This window comes from Anomalospiza imberbis, chromosome 8 (genome assembly GCF_031753505.1).
Source record: "Anomalospiza imberbis isolate Cuckoo-Finch-1a 21T00152 chromosome 8, ASM3175350v1, whole genome shotgun sequence".
NCBI lineage: Eukaryota > Metazoa > Chordata > Aves > Passeriformes > Viduidae > Anomalospiza > Anomalospiza imberbis.
In genome coordinates this window covers 22,032,507-22,054,987 of record NC_089688.1, presented here as the reverse complement: position 1 = coordinate 22,054,987, position 22,481 = coordinate 22,032,507, and the positions used below count along the sequence as shown (strand labels likewise).

Genomic DNA, 22,481 nt, shown 5'->3' with positions numbered 1-22,481 from the left:
TTCTCTGCAGTTCATCTCAGGCTATTATTGCTTTATTTTGTTTGATATTCTCCCTATGTTGAGAGAAAGCATGAAGGGAGAAAAGAAAAAAGAGAAACCTGTCTGCCTTTCAACTTCCTAATCATCTTCCTCAAAATGCTTCATGCATCAGAACTGATTTCATTATCTGTCTGCTGCTAGGGATTTTATTTAAAGAATAACACACAAGGAAGAAAGGATTTAACCTGACCTCCCTGAACTGCTGGGGGAATGAATACTACACAGCGCAGACAGTGAAAAGCTCATTTCCTTTCTCAGACTAACTCAAAGACTATGCAAAATTCCCCTCTATCCAAGCCTCCAATTTTAAATTGGGCTATCAAAGGCTTTTCTTTTTTAGAGACCTGGGTTGATGTAATCAGTGTATCATCAATGAATGAGGATTGATAACACAAACCATCACAGAGCATAGTTATGGATACAGTGACTCTCAGAGGCAGAACAATAAGGAAAACTGAGTAAATTAAAACCAATGTTCTTCTATCCAACTATACCAAGAAGAGAATAAAAAACAATAGGGGCCACCTTTTTTTTCCCCCCGCGGCATCAGTACAGCATTCATCCTAAGTCTTAGAGGTGTTACATATTACAGATCAAATGGGTTTATAAATGAAAAGGTTAGTGGGTAACATGGAAGGGTATAATCAAGAAATAGTAAAAATATCATGGATGGAAAGAGAACTGAATTGCAGAGCAGGATACAGTCAGGATCTTCTAGCACGCACAAGTATGGGATCCCATCCAGTGGAAGGGACAACCCAAGGTGACTTAAATGAAGTCTGTCCTGGGACTGCATAAACACTTTCTTCTCCAGAAGGTCCAGAGTTGTTGATGCAGCTGTATCTGGGATGATTCCCCAAGCTCTCATTGGCAGCTCTGCATTTTGTCCACCACATGCTCCTGCAGAGTCATTTATCTCTGTAAGCGTGATTAATGTATAATTCTGATATTTTATTTTGGAAAATAGGCCATCTCTTCCATTCTTGAGACCACTCACAGTAGCCTATTTTCAAAAAGCCACGTTTACAAATTTATGCAACACAAGAAGATAGCAAACCAGGCCAAATTAAGGAAGGGAAACCTAACACAATCACCCTCTTTATTAAAAACCTCTGCTTTTTAAAATCTAACCCAACTGAATTCAATTACCCTAGAAAATTTTCACCAGTTGCTGTCAGAACTCTAGGCCCCCAATATCACCAAAAGAAAAACATCAAACTACTTTCAACAGTTCTCTGATAACTAAGTTTGCTGCCAAAACCTTCCTGTCCCATTCTAAATGCCAGCATCCTCACAGTGTCCAAATACACTTGCTGACAATGCTGAATATTTTTATTGTTTGTGCCCATCCTTCTACATCTGTGGGACCAAAATCTCTGTATGTGGTGGTAAAATTGGCTAAAGCAAATCTTGCTTTTCTTTCTCTCACCCACATCTGAACAAGGAACACGACAGTCCCACTTGCATTTCGTACTGCTGCCACATCATCAGTCCCAGGGAGCACAAGGTCTTCCTGAACACCCATATTCCAGAGGTCAACATGAGAAAAGGCCACAGTATGCATGGCTTACCTGATCCTCGGAGAGCTGTGATATGTGATTCACTGCAGCATAAGACTCTATCTTCGGGTTGAAGTGATTGATGATGGCTCTGAAACAAAGGAGGGAAATTTTCAGGTGTCAGGAACAGCTTAGAGATGCAACAGAAATTCCCGGCCAGTCTGAGTAGGTGCACATGGAGCCAGTCCTGCAAGAAATTCCTCCGTCACCACAAAGTAGTGTTTGCTGTGCTGAAGGCACGCTCTCTGCTGAGGCCAATGCAGATCCTGACGCAAGCTCACTGGAAACCGCAAGCAGGCACTGTCCTACACATGGGTGCATCTGTCCCAGCAGATACTGGCCTGTGCCTGCTGCTCTGGCAGGGAAAATTGCTGGGAACAGGCTGCAAATTCCTCTGCGTTCCAGCAGAGCAACAGCAAACCTGGCCATCACTGCCCCAGCCTGCTCAGGGAACTGCAGCCCCTCAGTGCCACCTGACATTTTGTGAAACTTTGTTGCCTGTTATGATGAAGCTGATGATTTATTGCTTTGGATTTTCACTCTGCTTAAAATGTAGCTGGCTGACTTGTAGTCATCCATCACTACAACCACAACATTTTGAATTTTTACCATAATTACTTCAGTCCTCATCCCCAGTTTAGATCATTAGAGATAACTTATGTCACTGTCACAAACACAGTAGCAAATACTGGTCACTCCTGCTCTTCTGCCTCATTTCTCTCACTAGCTGCACCAATTCCTTTCCCTTCAAGATGGATCTAGAAGCAGATGTGAGAAATCTAAAATTGAAAGTAAAATTACAACTGGGGAAAAAAACCCCACCAAAGTGCAGCTGGAGCATTTCCTCAGCCTTCCTTTTGCTTGTCAGGTGCTGCTGCAAAGATAAATGGCAGGACAGAAAAGACTCCCTGGAAGAGAGTTTGCAACTGCTCTAGTTGGGATATTACTCATGAGCCCCACTGCTGAGGCAAATATTCATCATGGGAATAGGCCATGTCAGTGCTCAGCACAGATGAGTTCTGACTGTGCCTGGAGAACACTTGCTCAACCAGATTACACTGCAGCAGGAGTCAGGGCTTCCACTCTCATATTCATCAGCATGAAAATTCACTCCAGTTCTCTCTGTTGTACTCTAATGGGTTCCCTCCTCCACACTCCTCCCTCTGCAGGAGGACTTTCAGCTGCTTTGTCCAGACCTCATCACAGCTAAGAGCTTGTACCCTAGTCTAGGAATACATGATATTCAGTGGTGCCAGTCAGAGCAGGTGGATAAAAACCTACCTAGAAGCATCCTTACTTCTTTAAATACACAGATAAAGAGTGTGGAAGGTGTGGAGAGAGGGAGTGGGGGAAAAAAAAACCCAAAACCACAACCCAAAAATAGCTCCAACGCAAACAGAATCTGCAATTCATAGACTCAAAGAATTGTTTCAGTTGTAGGGGGACCTTTAAAGCTCACCTAGCACAACTCCCATGAAATGAGCAGACATATCTTCAATAAAATCAGGTTGCTCATCAGAGCTCCATCCAATCTGACTTTAAATGTCTCCAGGGATGGGTCATCGACCAAGTTCCAATGCCTCACTATTCTCATTGTTTAAAACTTATTTCTCATATATAAACTGTATCAACTCTCCTAGCTAAAACCGCTATCCCTCATACTGTTGCAACAAGCTCTGCTAAAACATTTTTCCTCAGCTTTCTTGTAAGTCCCCTTTAAGTACTGAAAGGCTGCAATAAGGTCTGGCCACAATAAGGTCTACCCACAGCCTTCTCCAGTCCTCTCAGCATGTCTTCATGGAAGGGTTCACCCCTCTGAACACTTTCATGGCTTCCCCTGCACTGGCTGCAACATGTCCATGTCCTTCCTGTGCTGAGGACACTAGAGCTGAATACTGCACCCCAGGTGGGGTCTCAGCAGAGCAGCAGGACACAATCATCTTGCTCACCCTCCTGGCTGTGCTACCTTCACTGCAACATTCCCAGGCACCCCTCATCAACACACCAGGCACCAGTCAGCACACAGGGCCAGTCACTCCTGCAGCTGCTCCTACAGTAGCCATACACTCTTGGCACAGGGGGACTTCTGCCTGCTCACCAACCTTGACACTTACATCCAGAAAAATTCAGCAGTGCCTCTACCAGGCTTTCCATAAACGCCTTTCCTCTGGAGAAGGACAAACACACAGGTGGAGACATTCCCAGACTCTTCCCATTTCAGTGTGACCAGAGTCACAATCACACTGTCCATTACCCAGCCTCTCCAACACTTGGCTTTCAAGCTGCATGCTTCATGCCTGGCTGGAATCATACTCCTACAGGACACACTGCAAGTTATTGAAAGAAAATGGAACACAGACTTACAACAACTTAACTTCTGGCTTGACAGAAGGTTTGGCAGCTCAGTGGGGTTCAGTGCACTCACATGGTTCCAACATTTACCAGGGAACAGATTTAGCATTCATTTGTACCCACTGCTGTGAAGCACTTCAACATGGGCTGCCTGCTCACAAGTCCCTGCTTGGATCTGAGCTAGTGGAGCGGCACCTGCAATCACAGCTGGGATTCACCCAGAGAAAGCAAAACCAGCAACCAGCTGCCACTGCAGTGAGAATCAACAGACATTAAGGAAGGATAAGAATTCAAGTCTCCTTCCTCATTTCCTGAAAGGTGAATGGACAACTCCTCAGTGATTAGATGGAGTTCAGCTGTTTAATTGGTTTTAACTGTGCAGAATTCCTCCCCAACCTGACCATCTGCAGAGCTGTTTTCCTGAACCCACAGGCAGCCTGGGGCAGAGAAGCATGAAGAGCTTGGATTCAATCCTGGCTCTCTGTAGCCAGGTTTGTATTGCCCAAGATACCCACCAAGGCCAGGCTTTGCACACAGTGCAGCAGCTCCTTCTCACTCATCTGCTATGAGATTCCATTGCTAGCCAGGCCAAAAAGCACCTTTCTGCATCAGCTACTTTCATGCACCTCTGCTATTCTTCCATCTCTCAAAATGTATCTTGTCCCTGTGGCATGTTTTTAGCAACTGGCCTCCTGGGATATTCACTGATTAACAGCTGGAATTCACTTTGCAGAGATGCCTCTTCAGTTTGATCCTGGACAAAATGGGAGACCAGAACTTTGAAACACAGTGTTATTGACAAAAGAACCAGTGGTTCTGCCACCATTAGTTCCCACACCAGCACATAACAGCTGATCCTTGGCAATGATTTATTTTTACACTGTGCTTGCCTCAATTACTGCCATACCAGCAGTAGCTTTGAGGAGGGGGAAGGGAGCAGTTAAAGCACTTAAAAAAGATTTGTGATTATGTGTTCTACTGAGATCTTCATATTGATCATGGAGGGGAAAAAAGAAAACTGTTGTGTTTGGTATTCATGAAGCATGAATATCTTCAACACATTTGTAAAGCAAGGAAATGGTGAAGTGTCAACTGAAAGACAAAATGCTGCAGCTCCCACACAGCCTTCCGCAGTATGTGCGCTTCCATGTTTCCACACTGCCAAGTCCCTCGGTGGGGCTGGCTGCCATGTGTCATACAAATTTCACAGCACCTGTGGGACACAATTCTCCAGGGACTGAGAGATGTCACTTCAGCAACACTGCCTCCTCTGACAGATCCACAGTTCAGCAGTGAACTGACAAGAGGAGGTTGTCACTGGACAAAGGAAAGACACTGAGTAAGCAGAAGGCTCAGGAATTAAAAAACTGACTCCCAGTGTCTTGTCTTCAAGTTAATGCTTAGTTAATGCTCTAAGGCAGATCACAAGCCATCTCCACATTCTTTATTCCTCAGTCTCCTGGGGAGAGATGTTGATCTCCCAGTAAATACACAAGGCATACCAGTGCTCTCCAAAAAATACACATCTCACATCACTTCATCATGCAGCTCTTCAAGCTACCTACACACCATGTGCCAGAAACGTGTAGAGACACATATGAATGAACCTGCTTATTTCTCAGCATGAACAACCTAGGACACTTGAATTTATGTATGTTTGCATTTATTGTATATTTATTGCATTCTTTTAATTCTTCATGAAGAAGAGAATAATTGCAGTAAAGCTCACCCTGATTTAGAAACCTCAAAGTGCAGATGAATCATTTATTTGTACTAGCTGTATCAATCATGTTATTAGACAGTAAAAGCAGGTCCCACTGTAACAGGTATTGTACCAATCCAGAGTGGTGGAAAGCCTCTGTCCCAGGGGCTAAGGATCTCAAATGCAAGAGAACAGGGAAAGCACAGAAAAGCTCATTGGCAACAGAATATGTAATAGTGCTGCTCCTGACTGAGCATCACAAAACAATTCAGTTTGAGATAAACCATGGATAGAAAAAACACAGAAAGAATACTGAAGGAAGAAGTAGAGATAGGAAAAAGGAGATAGAAGGGCAGATAGGATCAAGATACACAGAGGTGAAAAACTGCAGACCAGAGAGGATCAGAGAAACAGCAACTGATTCCAGGGCAGTCTGTCCTCTGCAAACTGGAAAGCTCCAACTGGTGGAAAGTTTCTACTTTGGCTATTCTTGAGGCTGCAAAAATTGGCCAGTCCTGAAGTGACTGTTACTTGCCCTTTCTCCGTCAGAAACATATGCTGGAAGGTGAGAAGCAGAAGAATCTCCACGTGAGCCTTACTGGCTTTGTGTTCCTCAAACAGGGGCAAGGCACTGTGGCTCTCACGTAGAGCTATGGTGAGAGAAGGAATCCCCCCAGGTAAGCTGCATTCCCCTACCCTCAATGTGCTCACTGCAACAGGACTTGCTTCTGCTGTGGCTGCAGTAGCTCTCCAGACAGTAACGTTTAAAAATTTAGGTTTATAGTCTTTAAAAACTGTCTAGAGTTACTCCTCGACAAAGAGAAACAACCAGTGTTGCCCTGCAGAGAGGCCCAGAGTAAAATAACTTCTGAAGACACAAAGTCTGCTGACTGGAAAGAGCTCCTATGAAAACTTAATATGGCATGTGTGAAAAGAAAAGGTTTAATTAATTCCTGAATTTAATCTGCCACTAGTTGTAACATCAGGTGTGAGAAGTGAAAGGCACCAGCAACACGGAGGTACTGGGCCCAGTGTTAACAGGATCTTCCAGCCCAGGTGGCTTCCTTCCAGCCATGGTAAGGAAGGTACCTCACCCTCCTTAACCTCACAATGAGCTGGTCTGGGTCCAATGTGCAGGGAAAGCAAAATCACTATGCTCAGGAAGGCAGCATTTCTTCAGCACGTTTTCTCTGACCTCCAGACTCTCCCCATCAACTTATTGCAGACGAGCTGTCTAATACCCACTCTTGCCTGACAGCAGCTACATTGCCAGAGTCCCATAAGACAACACTGTCCTCTCATCCTGAGCAACAAAGTAAAGCACTGTGGAGGTGCTGAAAGTAGGCTAAGGGAAGAACAGAAAGGCTGCAAAGCTTATTATAGAGATGGGAATGCTGAGCCATCATTTGCTGCATGAACCTGGCCTTTGCACCTACTTCACAGGTCCAGCACACAGTGCCTGACAAACTATTCTTGCGGATTCCCAAACATTTCTTGTACAATAAAAGCAACACCGCAAGTTCACTTCTTCCTACATTGCACTAGTGTGGAACAGAAAAGCAGCAGCTCTTGGCTGGTATTCACCCCTTCACAGGAAATCAAGGGTGTCTTTATACTCATTGCAGACATTCATCTTCTCATCTGCTCATGCCAGCACAGCGCACTGGGCAGCAGGGAATGCATCTCAGTCTCCACTGAGTAAAACTGAATGCACGGCAAAGGCAGCCAGCTCGCTCACCCTCTGCCATGACAACTGGCACGATCTGAGATGGACAAACACTCCAGCACACACTAAGCTTCATCCATTATGAGGGCTAGGAATAGGCAAACAGAAAAGGCCATAGCTGTCTTTCATCATACTCCACAAAACTGCTTTACTACAAAAAGGAAGCCTGAGATGAAGTAGTTGTTGTTCAGGAACAGGAATCATAAGTAACCAGTTTCTCTGTGATTTGCCACAGCAGGTCCCTCTCCCTCCCATACATCTTAGTTTCTCCTTTATGAAATGGAAATAAGAGCAATCACTTCCACAAAGTGTTTTAACCAAGGTGGTAAGACTCAGTGTTCTACTATGTGGTATGCTGGAAACTGCTCAAGCACAAGGCAGCCAAGTAAATTACACACAATACAGAGACCAAAATGAACACAAAGCCTCTCTCATTTTCTCCCATACATGCCATCACAACCATGGCTGCTGAAGACTTATGCAAAGCTTCTAAGCCAATCTTCCTGCAGCAAGCTGTGTCTCAGCAAGTGCTGTTTGGGGCAAGGATCTTGCTGACATTGCTTTCATAGGCACTCCCAGAACTCCAGACAATAAAACCCCATCTGTTCCATGCCGGCAACAATTAGATTGAGTTGCTCCGTATGTACCCCACCTGGCAGGAGGTGAGAGGGTTTAGATTATTTTACCACATGTCCATGAAGCACTGCTTTGAAGTACACATACCTAAGCTGTCTGCAGTAATTAAAAGCAAGCAAACTCCCTGGAACTGTGCACCAAATTCTTCCTTCTACTGTGGTTTAACTCCAGTTAAATTTCTTTTGCTACTACAATTTAATGAGTACTGACATTAAGCTGAAAGTCCACAACTCACAGTGGGAGGCATCTTCCAGACACAATAATAAACTGCAGGGAAGAATACAAGACAAAAGGATATTTTAGTAAAAACCACTTGCTTTACAGCTCACTGAAAATATCCGAGTCAGCACTGCAGCAATTTCAGAGGAGAAGCAACTGCTACACCTGTTCAATTCTGCCATCCTGAAAACTATTGATCACATTGACAGGTTCCATGGCAGAGGGAGATACATGGTCTATTTATGTAATAAGGAGGGGACGAAAGAGTGCACACACAGCAACTGAGCTTCTCACATTTCTCGGCATGGTCCCACCAAGCTCCATTCTGCAAGGGCAGAAGGAGAAGACGTGCTTTCTGAGCCCCCAGGCACCTACACAGTGCAGCTTGACACTTCGCCGTATGCTGGATACTAACCTGGTATCACCACAGCTACAGGACATGCTGATTTTTCTCTTTTTACAGTCCATGTCTATAAATTTAGGTCAAGCAAATGAAATACCTCACTTAACTTCCATTTGTCTTCTTAACTAAGGAAATCCTCATGGGTGAGCAGTTAAGTCATCTTTTGGAACAGCTGCACAACCTCACTTGAGACTACAATTTCAGGCATCTATCCACTCACCTTTTTACATGCAGCCAGTGCATCACTGGAAACTAATCTAAGAAGCATTTCTGTTATCTTTTCTCAATAAGTAAGCATCAGAATTCTTAGGTATACATAATCAGTGTCACTGATAGCTTAAGTGGTATGAATGACAAAAAATATTACCTAGGCACAGAGAGTGGAAATATCTATTGAAGCACAGGGCACTAGACTGATCTGTGCTCCTGCCCATCTCCCAGTCTGTAATTGACTGTTCTACAACAAAGCTATCACTTGATAACAAATACATTTCTCATCTCAAACATGTAATTTATGAGAGATCAAATGACATATTTTATGCCACATTTCACTACTACAAAACAGCTGGCTAGTAATGGTGAGAGTGTGGCAAGAGTTTACATTTACCAAAGTAAAGACATTAAAAAGCCAACCCTTCATGACACTTCAATTCCAGAGAGCAGCAGTTAACTATACTTGCTCACCTCTGACTACAAACAGAGCTGGAGCTGTGTGATGGATAGAGAAACTCTGTGCTCAGGCCACCAGCACTAAAACCTGCAGCTCAGTCTAGCAAGTCCCAGGTGTGAGAACCAGCCATGATTTATGTCAGCATATTGGATTTTAGGCACAATGTCTGTGCTTCTTACACATCTGTGTTACCAATTTTGAAGATTCATCTGACTTTTAAAATGAGAAGTTCTTCTTTGAAAGTTCCCTTATACATGCCATTAAAAAGTACCTACTACCTCCTGCCAGGCTGTGGTCCTCGCTTAATATCTGCACAGAGCCAAAACAAACAATATTAATATGGGAGTAAATTTTTCAGAGCCTTAACAACCTTTTCTGCAGGACTTATTTCCCAGTTTTTTTACCTTATATACATTCCTTTGTCCAAAGTTCTTCAGCTGCACTAAACAAGTACAATCCACAGGCCAAATAGGCTGTGGTTCTTTCAGAATCCAAGCATTCTGTGATGCAAACAGCATGATAGCCTCTTACAGCTGGTTGGTTGTGGGAATCCAGGGCATCCCTCTGGCTGCCCTGGAAGGTCTGAGACCCTGGCAGGGGGTCAGGAACCCCCCTGTACAGAGCCCCGAGAGACACTGTCGCTGATCTCTGTCCATGCGAAAGATTTTTCAATCTTTCAGGATGAATTACAAGCTCTGAGTGTTTGATACAAGTAGTAATTAGTGTGGCACGGGTGCAAAAGTAGAATTTTAGGATTCTAGGTAAGGGGTTCAAAGGAGGCAAGATGGAGAAAATTGGGCGTGCCCTGTCCTTTTTCTTCTTCTTCATGCCCTTCATGTTTCACTGTGGTGTTGGCATTTTTCTATTGGTTTAGGCTGGGGACACACTGCTCAACATGGGTGATAGGTATTGGCACGTTATTGTAAATATACCACACATAGTTTCTGGTATATAATGTTTGTAACATCCCACTGAGGGGCAGAGCCCCGGACACTGTCCTGCAAGACAGACCTGCTGCAGGTCAGAGAAAAAACATTTCAGATAAGAAGAAATAAACAACCTTGAAAACCAGCACAGACCAATTACGACTCCTTCTTTGGCAGCGGGGCTGAAAGACAGAGACTTTCTACAATCTGGGGAGCATCTAAATATCACAGATCCCAACAGCTGGTGTAGAGCAGTGAAATGGGTTACAGAACACTGCTTTAACATCAAATACAGCCCTTCAGCTACACCAGCTTTTAACTCCCATGTACAAGGCAACCTGCTCTCTAAAACAAACAGTAAGGTATGAAGGAACAATCATCCAGAAGGTGAGGAAAAAACAAAACAAAACAAGGGGAAAACAAAGCACATTTGACAGTAGTTTACCATGCATGTTTAGTAGTTTACCATGCATGGCCACCTTCTCTGGTTAGGACCTGAAATAAAGCATTATGGCAAGTATTTATTCTCTGTGAGTGATTTAAGTGGGTCAGTATCTAGCCACTGCTTCATAATTCAGGTTACAGGATGCCATCCAAGCCTCCTGAGACACAAGACACATCGCAAAACCTCAAACAGAATCTAAACCTGAAGTTTTTAAAACTCCTTTTAGTATCTTCATCAGTATTTAATCACAGGATGTTTAACTTTGAGGAAAGCCTGGATTACTGGATACCACATCTAGCACAGAATACCGTATGGATGCACACACCAGCTTCCAAACACATCAAGCTAAGAGTGAGACTTAGAAAGTTTATAAGCCATCCCACCGTGACCTTTTAAAGCTCTCTGACAAAGGCTCTGAGTAGGCTGCGTGTTTAATTAACTTAGTGAAATCTTGCCATCAACCCTGTATTATCTTCAGCGCACTGGAAACAACTCATTACCTCATTTTGTCAGGTGTGAGCTGCAGGTATTCCATGAGGTCCTGAACACCCTGTTCACAGACTGTGGCAACAAAACAAATCTCTCTCTTTAGGTCATGGAGCACAACCTTATTTTACTGACTCAGAGTAAAACCTGTGCCTGCAACAGAAGTCCCAGAGGGAAAGGAAGACCCTGAAGCATCAGCATTTGTCTGTATTGCATGAGTAAAGGGTTAGAATAATGCAATTGAGTTGTGAAGTAGTTGGATATTAAATTACAGAGAGAGGAGGAGAAGGAACACTGTCTAAGCAAGAATCAGCTACAGTCAAACCTACTTTGCAAAGGAAATTAAGGTGAGTCCCACAACGATATTTAATTAACTTAATTACACCAAGTGTCAGCTATGGCTGTACCTGCACAGCCACGTAAATCAGGGTTCACAATATCAGCCTTTGAGACACTACCAACTGCCATGCCAACCAAAACCCATTATTTACAATCCAGTCCTCTGAAAATACAAGATGCTGCAAACTTCACAATGTTTTTGTTGTCAGACAGGTGCAAATGAGAATCACATTTGTTGAAAAATGCCTAGTGGAATTCAGATCCTTCCAAAATCCAGGACCAAGACTGGAGCATGGATTCTGTTGACACCCCCAGACACACCCCAAGTGAATACCACATCCTCAATAAAGATGTCACCACACTCCACCTGGGACAAAGTGAAGTTGGCTTTCAACGCCAAGGAAAGCTAGAGTTAAACACCATTACAGCTGAGTGAATGGTACTCTTTTTAGGATATTTATTTCATGTCTGAAAGACTGGAGGACCTGTAGTTGATTAAGATTCTGTTTTCCTGAGATAGGGCACCTGGTTAATGGACCAGTGGAGAGCTTCATCTTACCTCCTTTGCTGTATTTCATGTATACCCATCTTGTTCCCCATTTAATTGCTTTAACTTGACCCACCTCCCTGAAAGCCCAGCCCACCCCATCCCAATATCCACACATCTCACAAATATCTACACTACTGAGATCTCTACTCTCACTAAGAGTTGATGATCAGAAGCAAGTGATTTATTGACGTTGATCAAATTATCAACTGAGTTACTGGCAACAAGCAGGCTGTAAATCCATTGTACCTGCAGAGTAAAATGCCACAGATAAACTCACCTGTGCCCACAGACTCTCCCATTCAGGACCACAGGAGGATTGGGAGTCAACTCATTACAGCCCAGAGGACAAGGGGCAACTTTTTTTCAATCATCTGCCTCACCAAGGGTTTCCAGGATCACTTCAAGAGTGTTGGGGTTTTCTGGGTTTTGCTTTTACTTTACCCATCCTTATCCTGCAGTGGATTTCAGGCAGATGTTGACAAAACCCATTCAATCGGCCGCTGAAGTGTAAATATTTGAGAACAGACTTTCCCATGTCACAGAAGTAGAGAAATTCAGTTTCTTTTCAAATCACCCACTATCATCCCTGACATATCTATACACGCTCACCTTTCCCTCAAAGCTTTGGGTTTGTAATTTAGACATACATTTTTTTCTGCTCTGTTCTTTGTATAGGTGTTAGCAAAAGCAAGGCCAGTGAAGTGCATTTTCTATTTCAAAAGTGAAGTATGGTTCTCCAGTCTTAGAAATAGCAGCACACCAAACATTTTCAACATAACTGCTGATATTTTCCCACCCATCAAGTCAAACAAAAAGCCCAACTCCTACAGTGTTCTGCTACTGATATATCTTTCCTGCTTTAGAATTTAAGTGTTTTTCAAGGCTCTTACAAAAAACATAATGCAAAAAAAGCCACATGATTTTTAACCAGTTACACGTAACATAATACAGGTGACAAAGGATCTGAAAGACCTAAGGAAGGAGCCCTGGACTTCTCTCTATGGGAGAGTTAAAGGTTTGCCTCTGCTTTTTCCTTGTAATTGCTAATACACAACTACACACTAGGGAGGTACATTAGTTCTAACCAGGGCAATAGTTTTGGATAGCTCAAGCCAGTTTCTTTGTGAAGCTTATGCTGCACAATTCTTACACCAACAGTTCTAATTCAACATTCCAGGCTTTGAGTCAACCTCTGAGTTGTGCAACACAGTCTGTGTTTTATCCCCTCCTTTCTTTTTTCTTTTTGAAACACAAAGCATCCATGCATTCAGTTGGTGCTGAAAAGGTTAGCAGACACTCAGCAGTTGAGGAAGACCACACAACTTCCCAATTCAGCAACCACAACTGGGGCCACACAATTAAATGTTATCCACAATCAAGTGAAACTGCAAGGAAAAAAAACCCCAAACTTAATGAAAAAAGCCACATGTGTTGCAGTTTTTTGAAAGATAATTAATACCAAAAAGCAAGTCACCACACTTGGTTGCATTCATTTCTCTGAGCTCTATGTGATTCAGAATTGCTGTAGCGAACAACAAAATCTAAGCATTAAAAGGCTGTTGAAATCCTGACTTGTCGTTTCACCAAAAACGCAGTGTTAACTACTTGTCAGCTATTTGATTTTTCCTCAATTCCTTTTAGCTCTTCCATTCAAAGACTGAAGGCAACACTCCTCTGGTGGTCCAACCACTGCAGCAGGCTGATTCCTACTCCTGTCCCATCTAACCCCTCTTCTACCTGCAGGCAAGGGGCCAGAATCTTTTCCCTGGTGTTGTGAACCAGCATTAGCAAAATCAGCCCAGCACTAGAATTTGAGATTGGAGTGCTGTCATATGCCATGAAGGGAAAGCTGCCCAATTTAAGCATTTTAGAAAACATGGAGGAACAGGCATATCTTTAAAAAAAGGCATTCAGCACATATACAGGTCACTAGTACAAAGTTTTAAACTGTCAGTGATTACTGCATGCTTTTGTGATACTGCAGATTCCACCACATTTAGAGACGAAAAAATTTGCATGTCTTCTTTCCCTTGGCTAGCATTCCTTCTGAGCATATGCATAATTACTTACTATTGATAGGCACACACAGAGAAATTTCTGACAACTTAACCCAGATCCAACACTGCTCCAGCCTGACTGATACCGCATTTACTGCCAGGTAAAATCCTGTAAAAAATTTTGCTCCAAAAACTCTAGTCCAATTTGCAGCAAAAAATGTGTTAGAGCAACAGAAAGCAATCAGGCTGGCTCACTGTTCACCTACCAAACCCTGTTTCCCTTCACCCACACTGCTCTTGCTTAAGACATCTTTCTCCTGACTGTATTTAAAAAGCATTCTTTGCCAGCAGCTCTCCAGCTAATATAAGTTAGCTTGCATGGCAAAATTTTCTCATCTGTTGCAAGACTCCTGAAAGAATTAAACCATGCAAGTCATTAGAGAACTTTGATTATTATTTTAAATAGCAGGTCAGATGATTACAGAACCCATTCAGTATCAAAGCAATTAATTGCTGCTTTAACAGCCACAGGGGGTCAGCCCTGGCTAGATGTCAGATGCCCACCAAAGACACTCTGTCTTCTTCCTTCTCAGCTGAACAGGTGAGAGAATATATAATGACAAGGTTATGAGCTGATATAAGGACAGGGAGAAATTACTCACCAGTTACCAACATTGGCAAAACAGACTCAGCTTGGGGAAGTTAGTTTAATTCATTGCCACTGAAATCAGGGATGGGTCATGAGAATCCTCACACTCTTCCCCTGCTCCAGTGTGGGTCCATCCAATGGGAGACAGTTGTCCAGGAACTTCTCCAACGTGAGTCCTTCCCACAGTCTGCAGTTCTTCATGAACTGCACTGATGTGGGTCCCTTCACTGAGTGCAGTCCTTCAGGAACAGGCAGCTCCAGCATGGGTCCCTTCTGCAGGATCCTGCCAACAAGCCTGCTCCAGCATGGGCTCCTCTCTCCATGGCACCACAGGTCATTCCAGGAGTCTGCTCCAGAGAGGGCTTCCCATGGGGTCACTTTTTGCCTTCTTAATTAAGTTATCTCAGAAGTGCTACCACCATCACTGATGGGCTCAGCCTTGGCCAGGACTGGATCCACCTCGGAGGTGGCTGGCACTGCCTCCATGGGACACAGGGGAAGCTTCTGGCAGCTTCTCAGAGAAGCCACCCCTGAAGTCCCCCCCACCAAACCCTTGCCACACAAACCCAATACAACAGCCAGCAAGCACTCCCTGAGCAATGGAGCAAAGTGATATGGGCTGTGGCATTTGATGCTAATGAGCAACAGCACTTAGCAGTTGCAAGAGCCAAGGCTTGGCAGCATGCTCATTATTCAAGAAAGTTAAAACTGTATAAACCTTTTCCTGGAAAAAAAAATAGATATGGAAAGCAAAAGAGGATATAAACCCAAACAAATAAAACAAAACCATGAATGCTATCTAAAGGCCAGAACTGTACTTGGATTCACAGTCAAGCTGCATAATAATTCAACAAGAAAGGTGAACAAAATTTAGAAGGGCTTTTTTTCCCTTCCATATTTGTCCATAAATTGAGTTGATTCAAAACTTCGGACAAAATTCAAGATTTCAGTTCCATTTTGAAATACAAGGTTTTGGGTAAGTGACAAACCTGCATGTTGAAAGCATCCAGCTATTTTAAAAAGTGAGATGATATTTCAAAATAAGAATTGACAAATATTGAAAACTGTTTTGATTTCAGCTGTACACCAGAAAATGATTACATCCAAGTTCTTTCCAAGCAATCTCTAAAATAAGCCCACTGGCTCCAGCACAGAGTATTTCCTTGCACACTGCACATATACACAAAACAGACCAAGGACTAATGGTTCACCTCCCTTTCTAGCAGGACTCCTCCTGCCACACAGCAGGACTCTCATCTCAAGATCTATGGATCTCTAAGCCTTCAGACACAACATCCCTGCATTCAGGGGAGATGTGCAACTGCTCTGTACAAGTTGTTGCGAGGCTCCTGGCAGGAGGCCAGAGGTGCTGGTAGCAGAACCAAGTTTGGTGTATTACAGGCTGGCATGCCTGTTCACTGCTCAGCGTGTTCATCATTCTGCCTTAATAGAAGCCAATATATTTTCCCCAACCTTTACTTTCCACATTTCTCAGAAAGTCTGAAAAATTAGTATTCAGGCAACTTCTAAGTTTCATTCTGCATAGTGATGAACAGGGAGTGCCAGCAGAGAAACAAAGAACCTCGTGCCTCAGAGCAAGTGGCACAGGAGAGCAGAAGTAAACAGAGTGCTTAACCTCCTGAATAGCAATGGCAAACCTGAGAGTGATTTGGTGCCCCAAAACATCTCTGCCATTATACAGCAGCCAGAATTAGGGGGTGGCATGCAAAGAGCAAAGACAGACTAGCAGCCCTTGCAGATTCTTTGCAGTTACATGCTGGGGCAGCTACTAAAAGCTCCAAAACAGATTGTCCTGGGCTTTTTTACACCCTCCCTCAGAGCAGCTCTTCATGACCCAGCAATAGATCTGCATCAAGTATTGACTGCTTTTCCTGTCTCCTTTAATGGTTTTTAACATATCATCAATCACACCATCACTTTTAAGTATTTTTAACCATTCCAGGAAAACTGGAGTCAGACAGCTGCTGGAGGTCGAGCTCTCTTCCAGCTCTGGCAGGAGCTGGGATTCACAATTCACTGTGGCACAGATCAGCAGTTTCCTTTCTCCTGGTGGTGGGCATCGTTAAGATTCAGTTCCCACCCTACTTTTACACACAAAGAATTGCTATGGGACTGCCAGTCATGTTCCAATTGCAGAGTATCTGGATACATGGATACAGGGGCCTCTTCCAGGTGCCAGGCTTCAGACACCGAAGCTGATAAACAAGGTCCTCTTGTGCCAAAGGGTGTCTTGGCATCCTCAAGATCACAGTGCTCAAGAACACCAACACTTCAGCTAACTCTATATGTATGCACTTTAAAAAAAAGGAGAGACTTTGCTGAAATAATCAGCATACTTAACCCTTCCTTGGGTTTGAAGACAATTCCTAGCATGATTTACTGCTCCTGTCCATTAATTCCAAGACTTAACATGGAAAACTGAGCAAAATTCATTCAGTAAAACCTTATTTTTAAGGACTCTCTGAAGCACTCTAGCTTTTGCTATTACAAGTGAGTACAAAACCCTTTCCCATTCTGAAGCATAATGGGAAAAAATCATTCTCCCCTAAAAAAATTGAAACATGTACTACTGAAAATGTAAATTACAGATGTAATAACTTTGCTTGGAAGTTAAGCTAGTGAACAATTTCTTCACACTTCCTTGCAGCACAAGTACTTCATCCTGGGCCCTACTCTCTCAGCACACCCATCATGGTGACTGCAAACAGCAGAAAAATGAAAAGCTTGTGGCCTACTGACATCTCCTTAAATCTCACCTCTGTCTTGTGGTCTTAAGAGAAAAAATGTCTCAAAATAATTCTCAGGGTTGTTCTTCTGTTTAACTACTCCATGGATAAATTTCAGTTTGCCTATGACTGATGTCCAGGAGGAGAAATCTCTCATTGCAAAGATAAAAGCCGAAAGCACAAGAATCCAGAGTGAATTTCTTAGATTTTAAATGCAAAATGATACCTTTGATCCAATCTGCCTGATACATGACACTACAAGTTAGTAGATCAGTTTATCTGAACTTCTGTATACCACATTTTTCAACATTACCTGTACACCATTACTCTCATGTCAGAAGCTAGCTAGAGCACCTTTCACCAAGGTATTCTATTCAGATAGGAACAGGAGGAGAAAGCCTTTCAGTCATTTATTACAGTGATTAATTACCTGTTAAGAAATGGTTATGTAATCTGCAGCTGCAATTTGGTTTCAGTGTCTAGCCTTACACTCCTTTTCTGTTTTGGTATTTTATCTCGTCAAAGAGGCTTGAACACTTTAAAGAGCATCCCACAGGTTTTGTTTTAAAGAGATTATGATACTGAAATCTTGAAAGCATTCTCACTAGTTTCACATAACTGGGGCTTCTCTGTCCTTTCTCCAATTATTCAATATCCTTTTTAGAAACAGACACCAGAAAAAATTGCAAAATATATACAATCATAAAATCACGTTCTGTCTCTTGCTAGTATTTCTAGGGTTAAATAAACCTCTTTAGCTGAATGTTTCACAAAAGACCTAGAGTAAAGCTGTCAGTCAATGCTTCTTGAAACACTGCTTTTCAAGATACAGTCCCTTTTTGCAAACTGGCACTTATTTTTTCAAGAACTGCATTTCAATAACTGCCTGATAGGTTAAAAAGCAATTCAGATCACACGCTTCATCTGCTTCATGATTTACCCTTCTGCCAGTCTTCCAGTAACTTGCAACATTCATAAGAAATTCTTATGTCCCTTCTGATCACTGCAAAATTTACGTAGCACTGTTTTCATGCTTTTCACCTAAGAAAGGCACCCTCCTTGTCTTCTAGAGATGCTCCACAACAAGTGCTTTGTCACACTTGGCATCTCCAGCATTGTCACTGATGCCCACTACTAGCTCCAAGAGAAACACTGTGAGTTCCGCGTGTCCCTAGAACCTCAGTAATCTCTGCTATAAAACTGACACACAAAGGTTCTTAAATACTACTTCTCTCTACTGTTCTGAGCTTTCCAGTTGAGCAGGTGAGCTACACTTGCCAGCAAATAATACTTGGGGCACCAACATCAAGCCAAGTCGCACCAGCAGCAATCTCAAGGAGTTCTGAAGTGTTGCCCTGCACTGACATGCAAGGGCTCTCCAAGTTCCTCTAGGCACCTGGAGCTCCTTCAGCAATGAATGCTGACATATGACCCCAAATTCCTAAAAACTCTTTGCCAATGGACAACTGTTTGTATGGTTTGCCTGCTTTAGCCAAGATCAAGTGTTTGCTGATAAACAATCTGAGGCAGAATTCGTGAGTTCTGGACTTGTCCTATCGCTGTTGTCTGCAATGTCCTGTTTGATCACATCAGCAGTTTTGGGGCCATCAAGTGCAGAAAAGTGACAGGAAGACAAGTCTCAGCTCTGACAATGGGCTGCATCCATTTTTCCTCTCAATTAACAATGCTAATAGTTCCTAGATACATTCTTCATCCTGAAATTGTGGTAATTGCCAGGGAAACAATTATTAGAATCAATTTATGAGCATACATTCTCTTTTCTCTACAGGAACCACTGCACATCAGCTGATCTCTCCAATGTGGAAAACTCAAGATGCCATGCCCACAGACCACTCTGAAGAAAAATCAGCCTTGATATGATGGATATTCCGAACTGAACAATCTAAGAAATACCACATCCCTTAACCTTTTTACTTTCTTTACACATAATCGAATAGAAGAAAACTAAAATTAAATTTCTAAAAAGAGGTCACCTTTAAAACTCCCCTATGCTTTCTACAAGACTGCCAAGGAGTTCTCATACACATCTGGACCTAGTCCAACCTGAAATATATTTTGGTGCCCTAAAGCCCATGGAATTTCAAAAGGACAAAATATCCATCAATGTCCCCTATGTACTGAAGTGCATTCTGCAATGTTGTTGGCACAAAGTGGCTGTTTGCTATGAGTGGGCAAAATGATTTATGTAGTATATATACATATAGCCTCTGAAGCACTGCACTCCTGGTGACAAAGAGGCATACAAATGTTAGGATTATGCAGATAAATCACAGGCGCAGGACTGGACTTGACTATACTTCCACTGTGTGTGCACATATATAATCTACAAATAGTTTCAGCTGAAGTTTTGTAAAATTTTAACATTAAACATTCTTGTTTTCATTAAAGTTGATTACCACTCTCAAATACCTATCTTCCTGCCCCTGTGTATTGACTAATACATTGAGCTAGAATAAGACAATACACTTTTTGCTTCACAGCTATTGAGAAACTCCTAACCATCATCAGATTAGCTGTATTCAACCCAGACCAAAATGATTTCTGGGATGTTCCCACAGCACATTTCATCTAGTACATCTGCATTATTTATGGCATTTACACAAGGTGAATTGAAGGCTTTTATAAACTAAGACACAAATCAATACAAGCTCTTAGCAGATGGGGCCTTAGTAGGGTTCCACAGCAGCACTGTTCCACATCAAGCAAACTCTTTCAACTGAATAACTGGTAACACAGAAGGAAAGGTTTGTTTAGAAAGTCAGGAATTAGGAGACACCCTCAGCACCCAGCCTTTCCAGGAGAACTGTACCTGCATCATTTAGAGCAGTCAGAGCTAGGTTTGCATGCAGTAGAGGCAACTTGAACTGCTTCACAACATCAGTCCACAAGCGTCACAATAGCTCTGTTTCATTTGCTTCCCCAAGCTAAGATAAAAATGCTGTAACACAGATGGCTTTCCCTGTAAGAGGTACCATGGACTGGGGAGAAATGGATGGGAAGCAAATTCAGCCTGGCACTCAGTCAGGTCAGCACTGTGCTCCAAAGGAGACCCCTCTCAGCCTCCACTGTGTTGGTGCTGGTTGTAGGGAGCACAGGCAGGGACGTGGAACTGCCTGTGAGAGCAGCACTGGGCAGGAGAAGCAGCTGGAGCCACAAGGAATTAGCTCCTCAGCAAGGGAAAAATCCTCCCCACCTCCAAACACAGCTAGTCTGGGGACAACATTAGGATATGTGGCTTCACCTGCTTTCAGATAATGCTCCTTTAATTCACCTTGGCTGGTTTTCATAGATAAACACTCATCATAAAGAACAGATCATTATTTGAGGCACTTACAGCAGAGATCAGATTACCCTGATCCCTTTCTTTTCCTAACTCCTCTAACTTGTGCACTGAGAATTCACTCTAGTTTTTTTTTCCTTTGGATTAAGCGAAATCGAAAGTTGTCTTCAGAGATGTCAGCAAAAGAACCTTTTATACATCTATTTATAGAGCAGTGCATTGGGATCTACAGTAGCCAGAAGGAAAAAGGAATGAATGATAAATTATCCAACACGAACTTCCTTTAGAACAGTAACCTGCAACAGAAAAAAACCTGATTAAATTCCCGCTCAATTCCTTGCTCTACAGATGCAGTAAAAGGATTTGTCCCCTTAAGCAAATTAAAAAAAAACACAGGGCCTTTAACTTTTAATTTTTTTAATCAAAGAAGTCTCAAAAGGCTCCATCAACTTAGCTTTTTTTAGCTGACAAACAAGAGGCTACTGAAATTAGAAGACTTTTATATTTGGGTTGGGGCTAGCAAGGAAGAAAAAAAGAAAAAAAACCTGTTAGTCTTACTTAAAATCATGTCTTGCTCAGCTGGCATGGGTTTTACTTTCATGAAATTTATAAGTACGTGATCCTGACAGCTCTCCATGAGCTCTTTCTGGAGAACAAAGGAATAGTGACGACGACTGAAATCCTGAAGTAAAATCATGAGGGAAGAAAAATCTTCCATGGTTATTCAATCTACTCTTGTCTTCACCCGTGCTCCAGAAAATCATGCACTTCTCTGCCTTCTCTGCCACTCCCAGAAAAGACCAAAAGGCTGCCCAACAGGAGATCAGCTCATATTCTTCCTTAGATATCCCTCCTCTAAACTACCAGACAGTATTTCCTGTGCACACACAAGCAACAGCAGCAAGCCACGAAAGGCTTGGAGGGCTCCTCTTCTGCCCACAATGAGAGCGTGGGCCCAAGTGTAGGAAGGAGACTCCTTCACCTGACAATAAACCCTTACAGACCCCTAACATGGGAATTCAGCCTGCTCAACTTGAAAGCAGTGACAGACTGAACACACCATGTATACAACCAGATGTGTGACTGAAAGTAAACCCCAACATCTCCATCCTGAGAGCAGTGGGAGGGGGATGCTGACATGCTGGTTTACCCTTGGCTAAAGACTTCAAAGCAAGTAACTTATTCCTGAGAAACTGCTGACAGATAAAATTTATGTAAACATTTAAAATTGCCATGCTGAGGTAGCAAAGACCTCTGTGTCCCTACTTGAGAAGTGTCTAGAATTTGGAGCTCAGGTAACAGTATAAAAGCAGACAAAACCAAAATAATACTGCCCCAAAAAGAGCCCTTACTTCCAGCCAAATACACTTCAAGATAATATGTGAAGCAGAGGTGACATCTGTATGATCCAGCAATCCATGATTAAATTCTGTTCCATTAATTTGTGTAATCATTGCTTTAAATTCACATAATTTTTAGACATTTCACAGCTTAACTAAGCATAGCATGAAGCAGTATCTCTTTGGTTCAAGCTTATCTGATCTTCTGATGCACCCTCTTCTAACAGCTCCCCTTCACCTTCTCTCTGACATTTGGTAATTTTTACTAACTCTTGTATATATTCTCTGCCATCTCTTCCAGTCTGAAGACTTGTCAGGTATATAAATGCTCTTCATAACACATCTGGTTCCATGCCTTCAGCCATTCTTGATGCCACTTTCTGAAACTTTCCTAG

The 22,481-nt window shown here is 42.7% G+C and overlaps 1 protein-coding gene across 4 annotated transcripts in view; it reads right to left on the bottom strand.

Moving 5' to 3' along the window:
- Positions 1-22,481, bottom strand: part of ARMH3 (armadillo like helical domain containing 3) — a 124,696-nt gene that overhangs the window by 32,254 nt on the left and 69,961 nt on the right. For 3 of the 4 annotated variants that reach the window (XM_068197853.1, XM_068197855.1, XM_068197854.1), the window contains exon 24: positions 1,611-1,689. In XM_068197853.1, the coding sequence (XP_068053954.1) occupies positions 1,611-1,689 (79 nt within the window). Of the gene's footprint in view, positions 1-1,610; positions 1,690-8,187; positions 8,282-22,481 lie in introns of those variants that run through there. The other variant, XM_068197856.1, reaches the window with a different exon arrangement.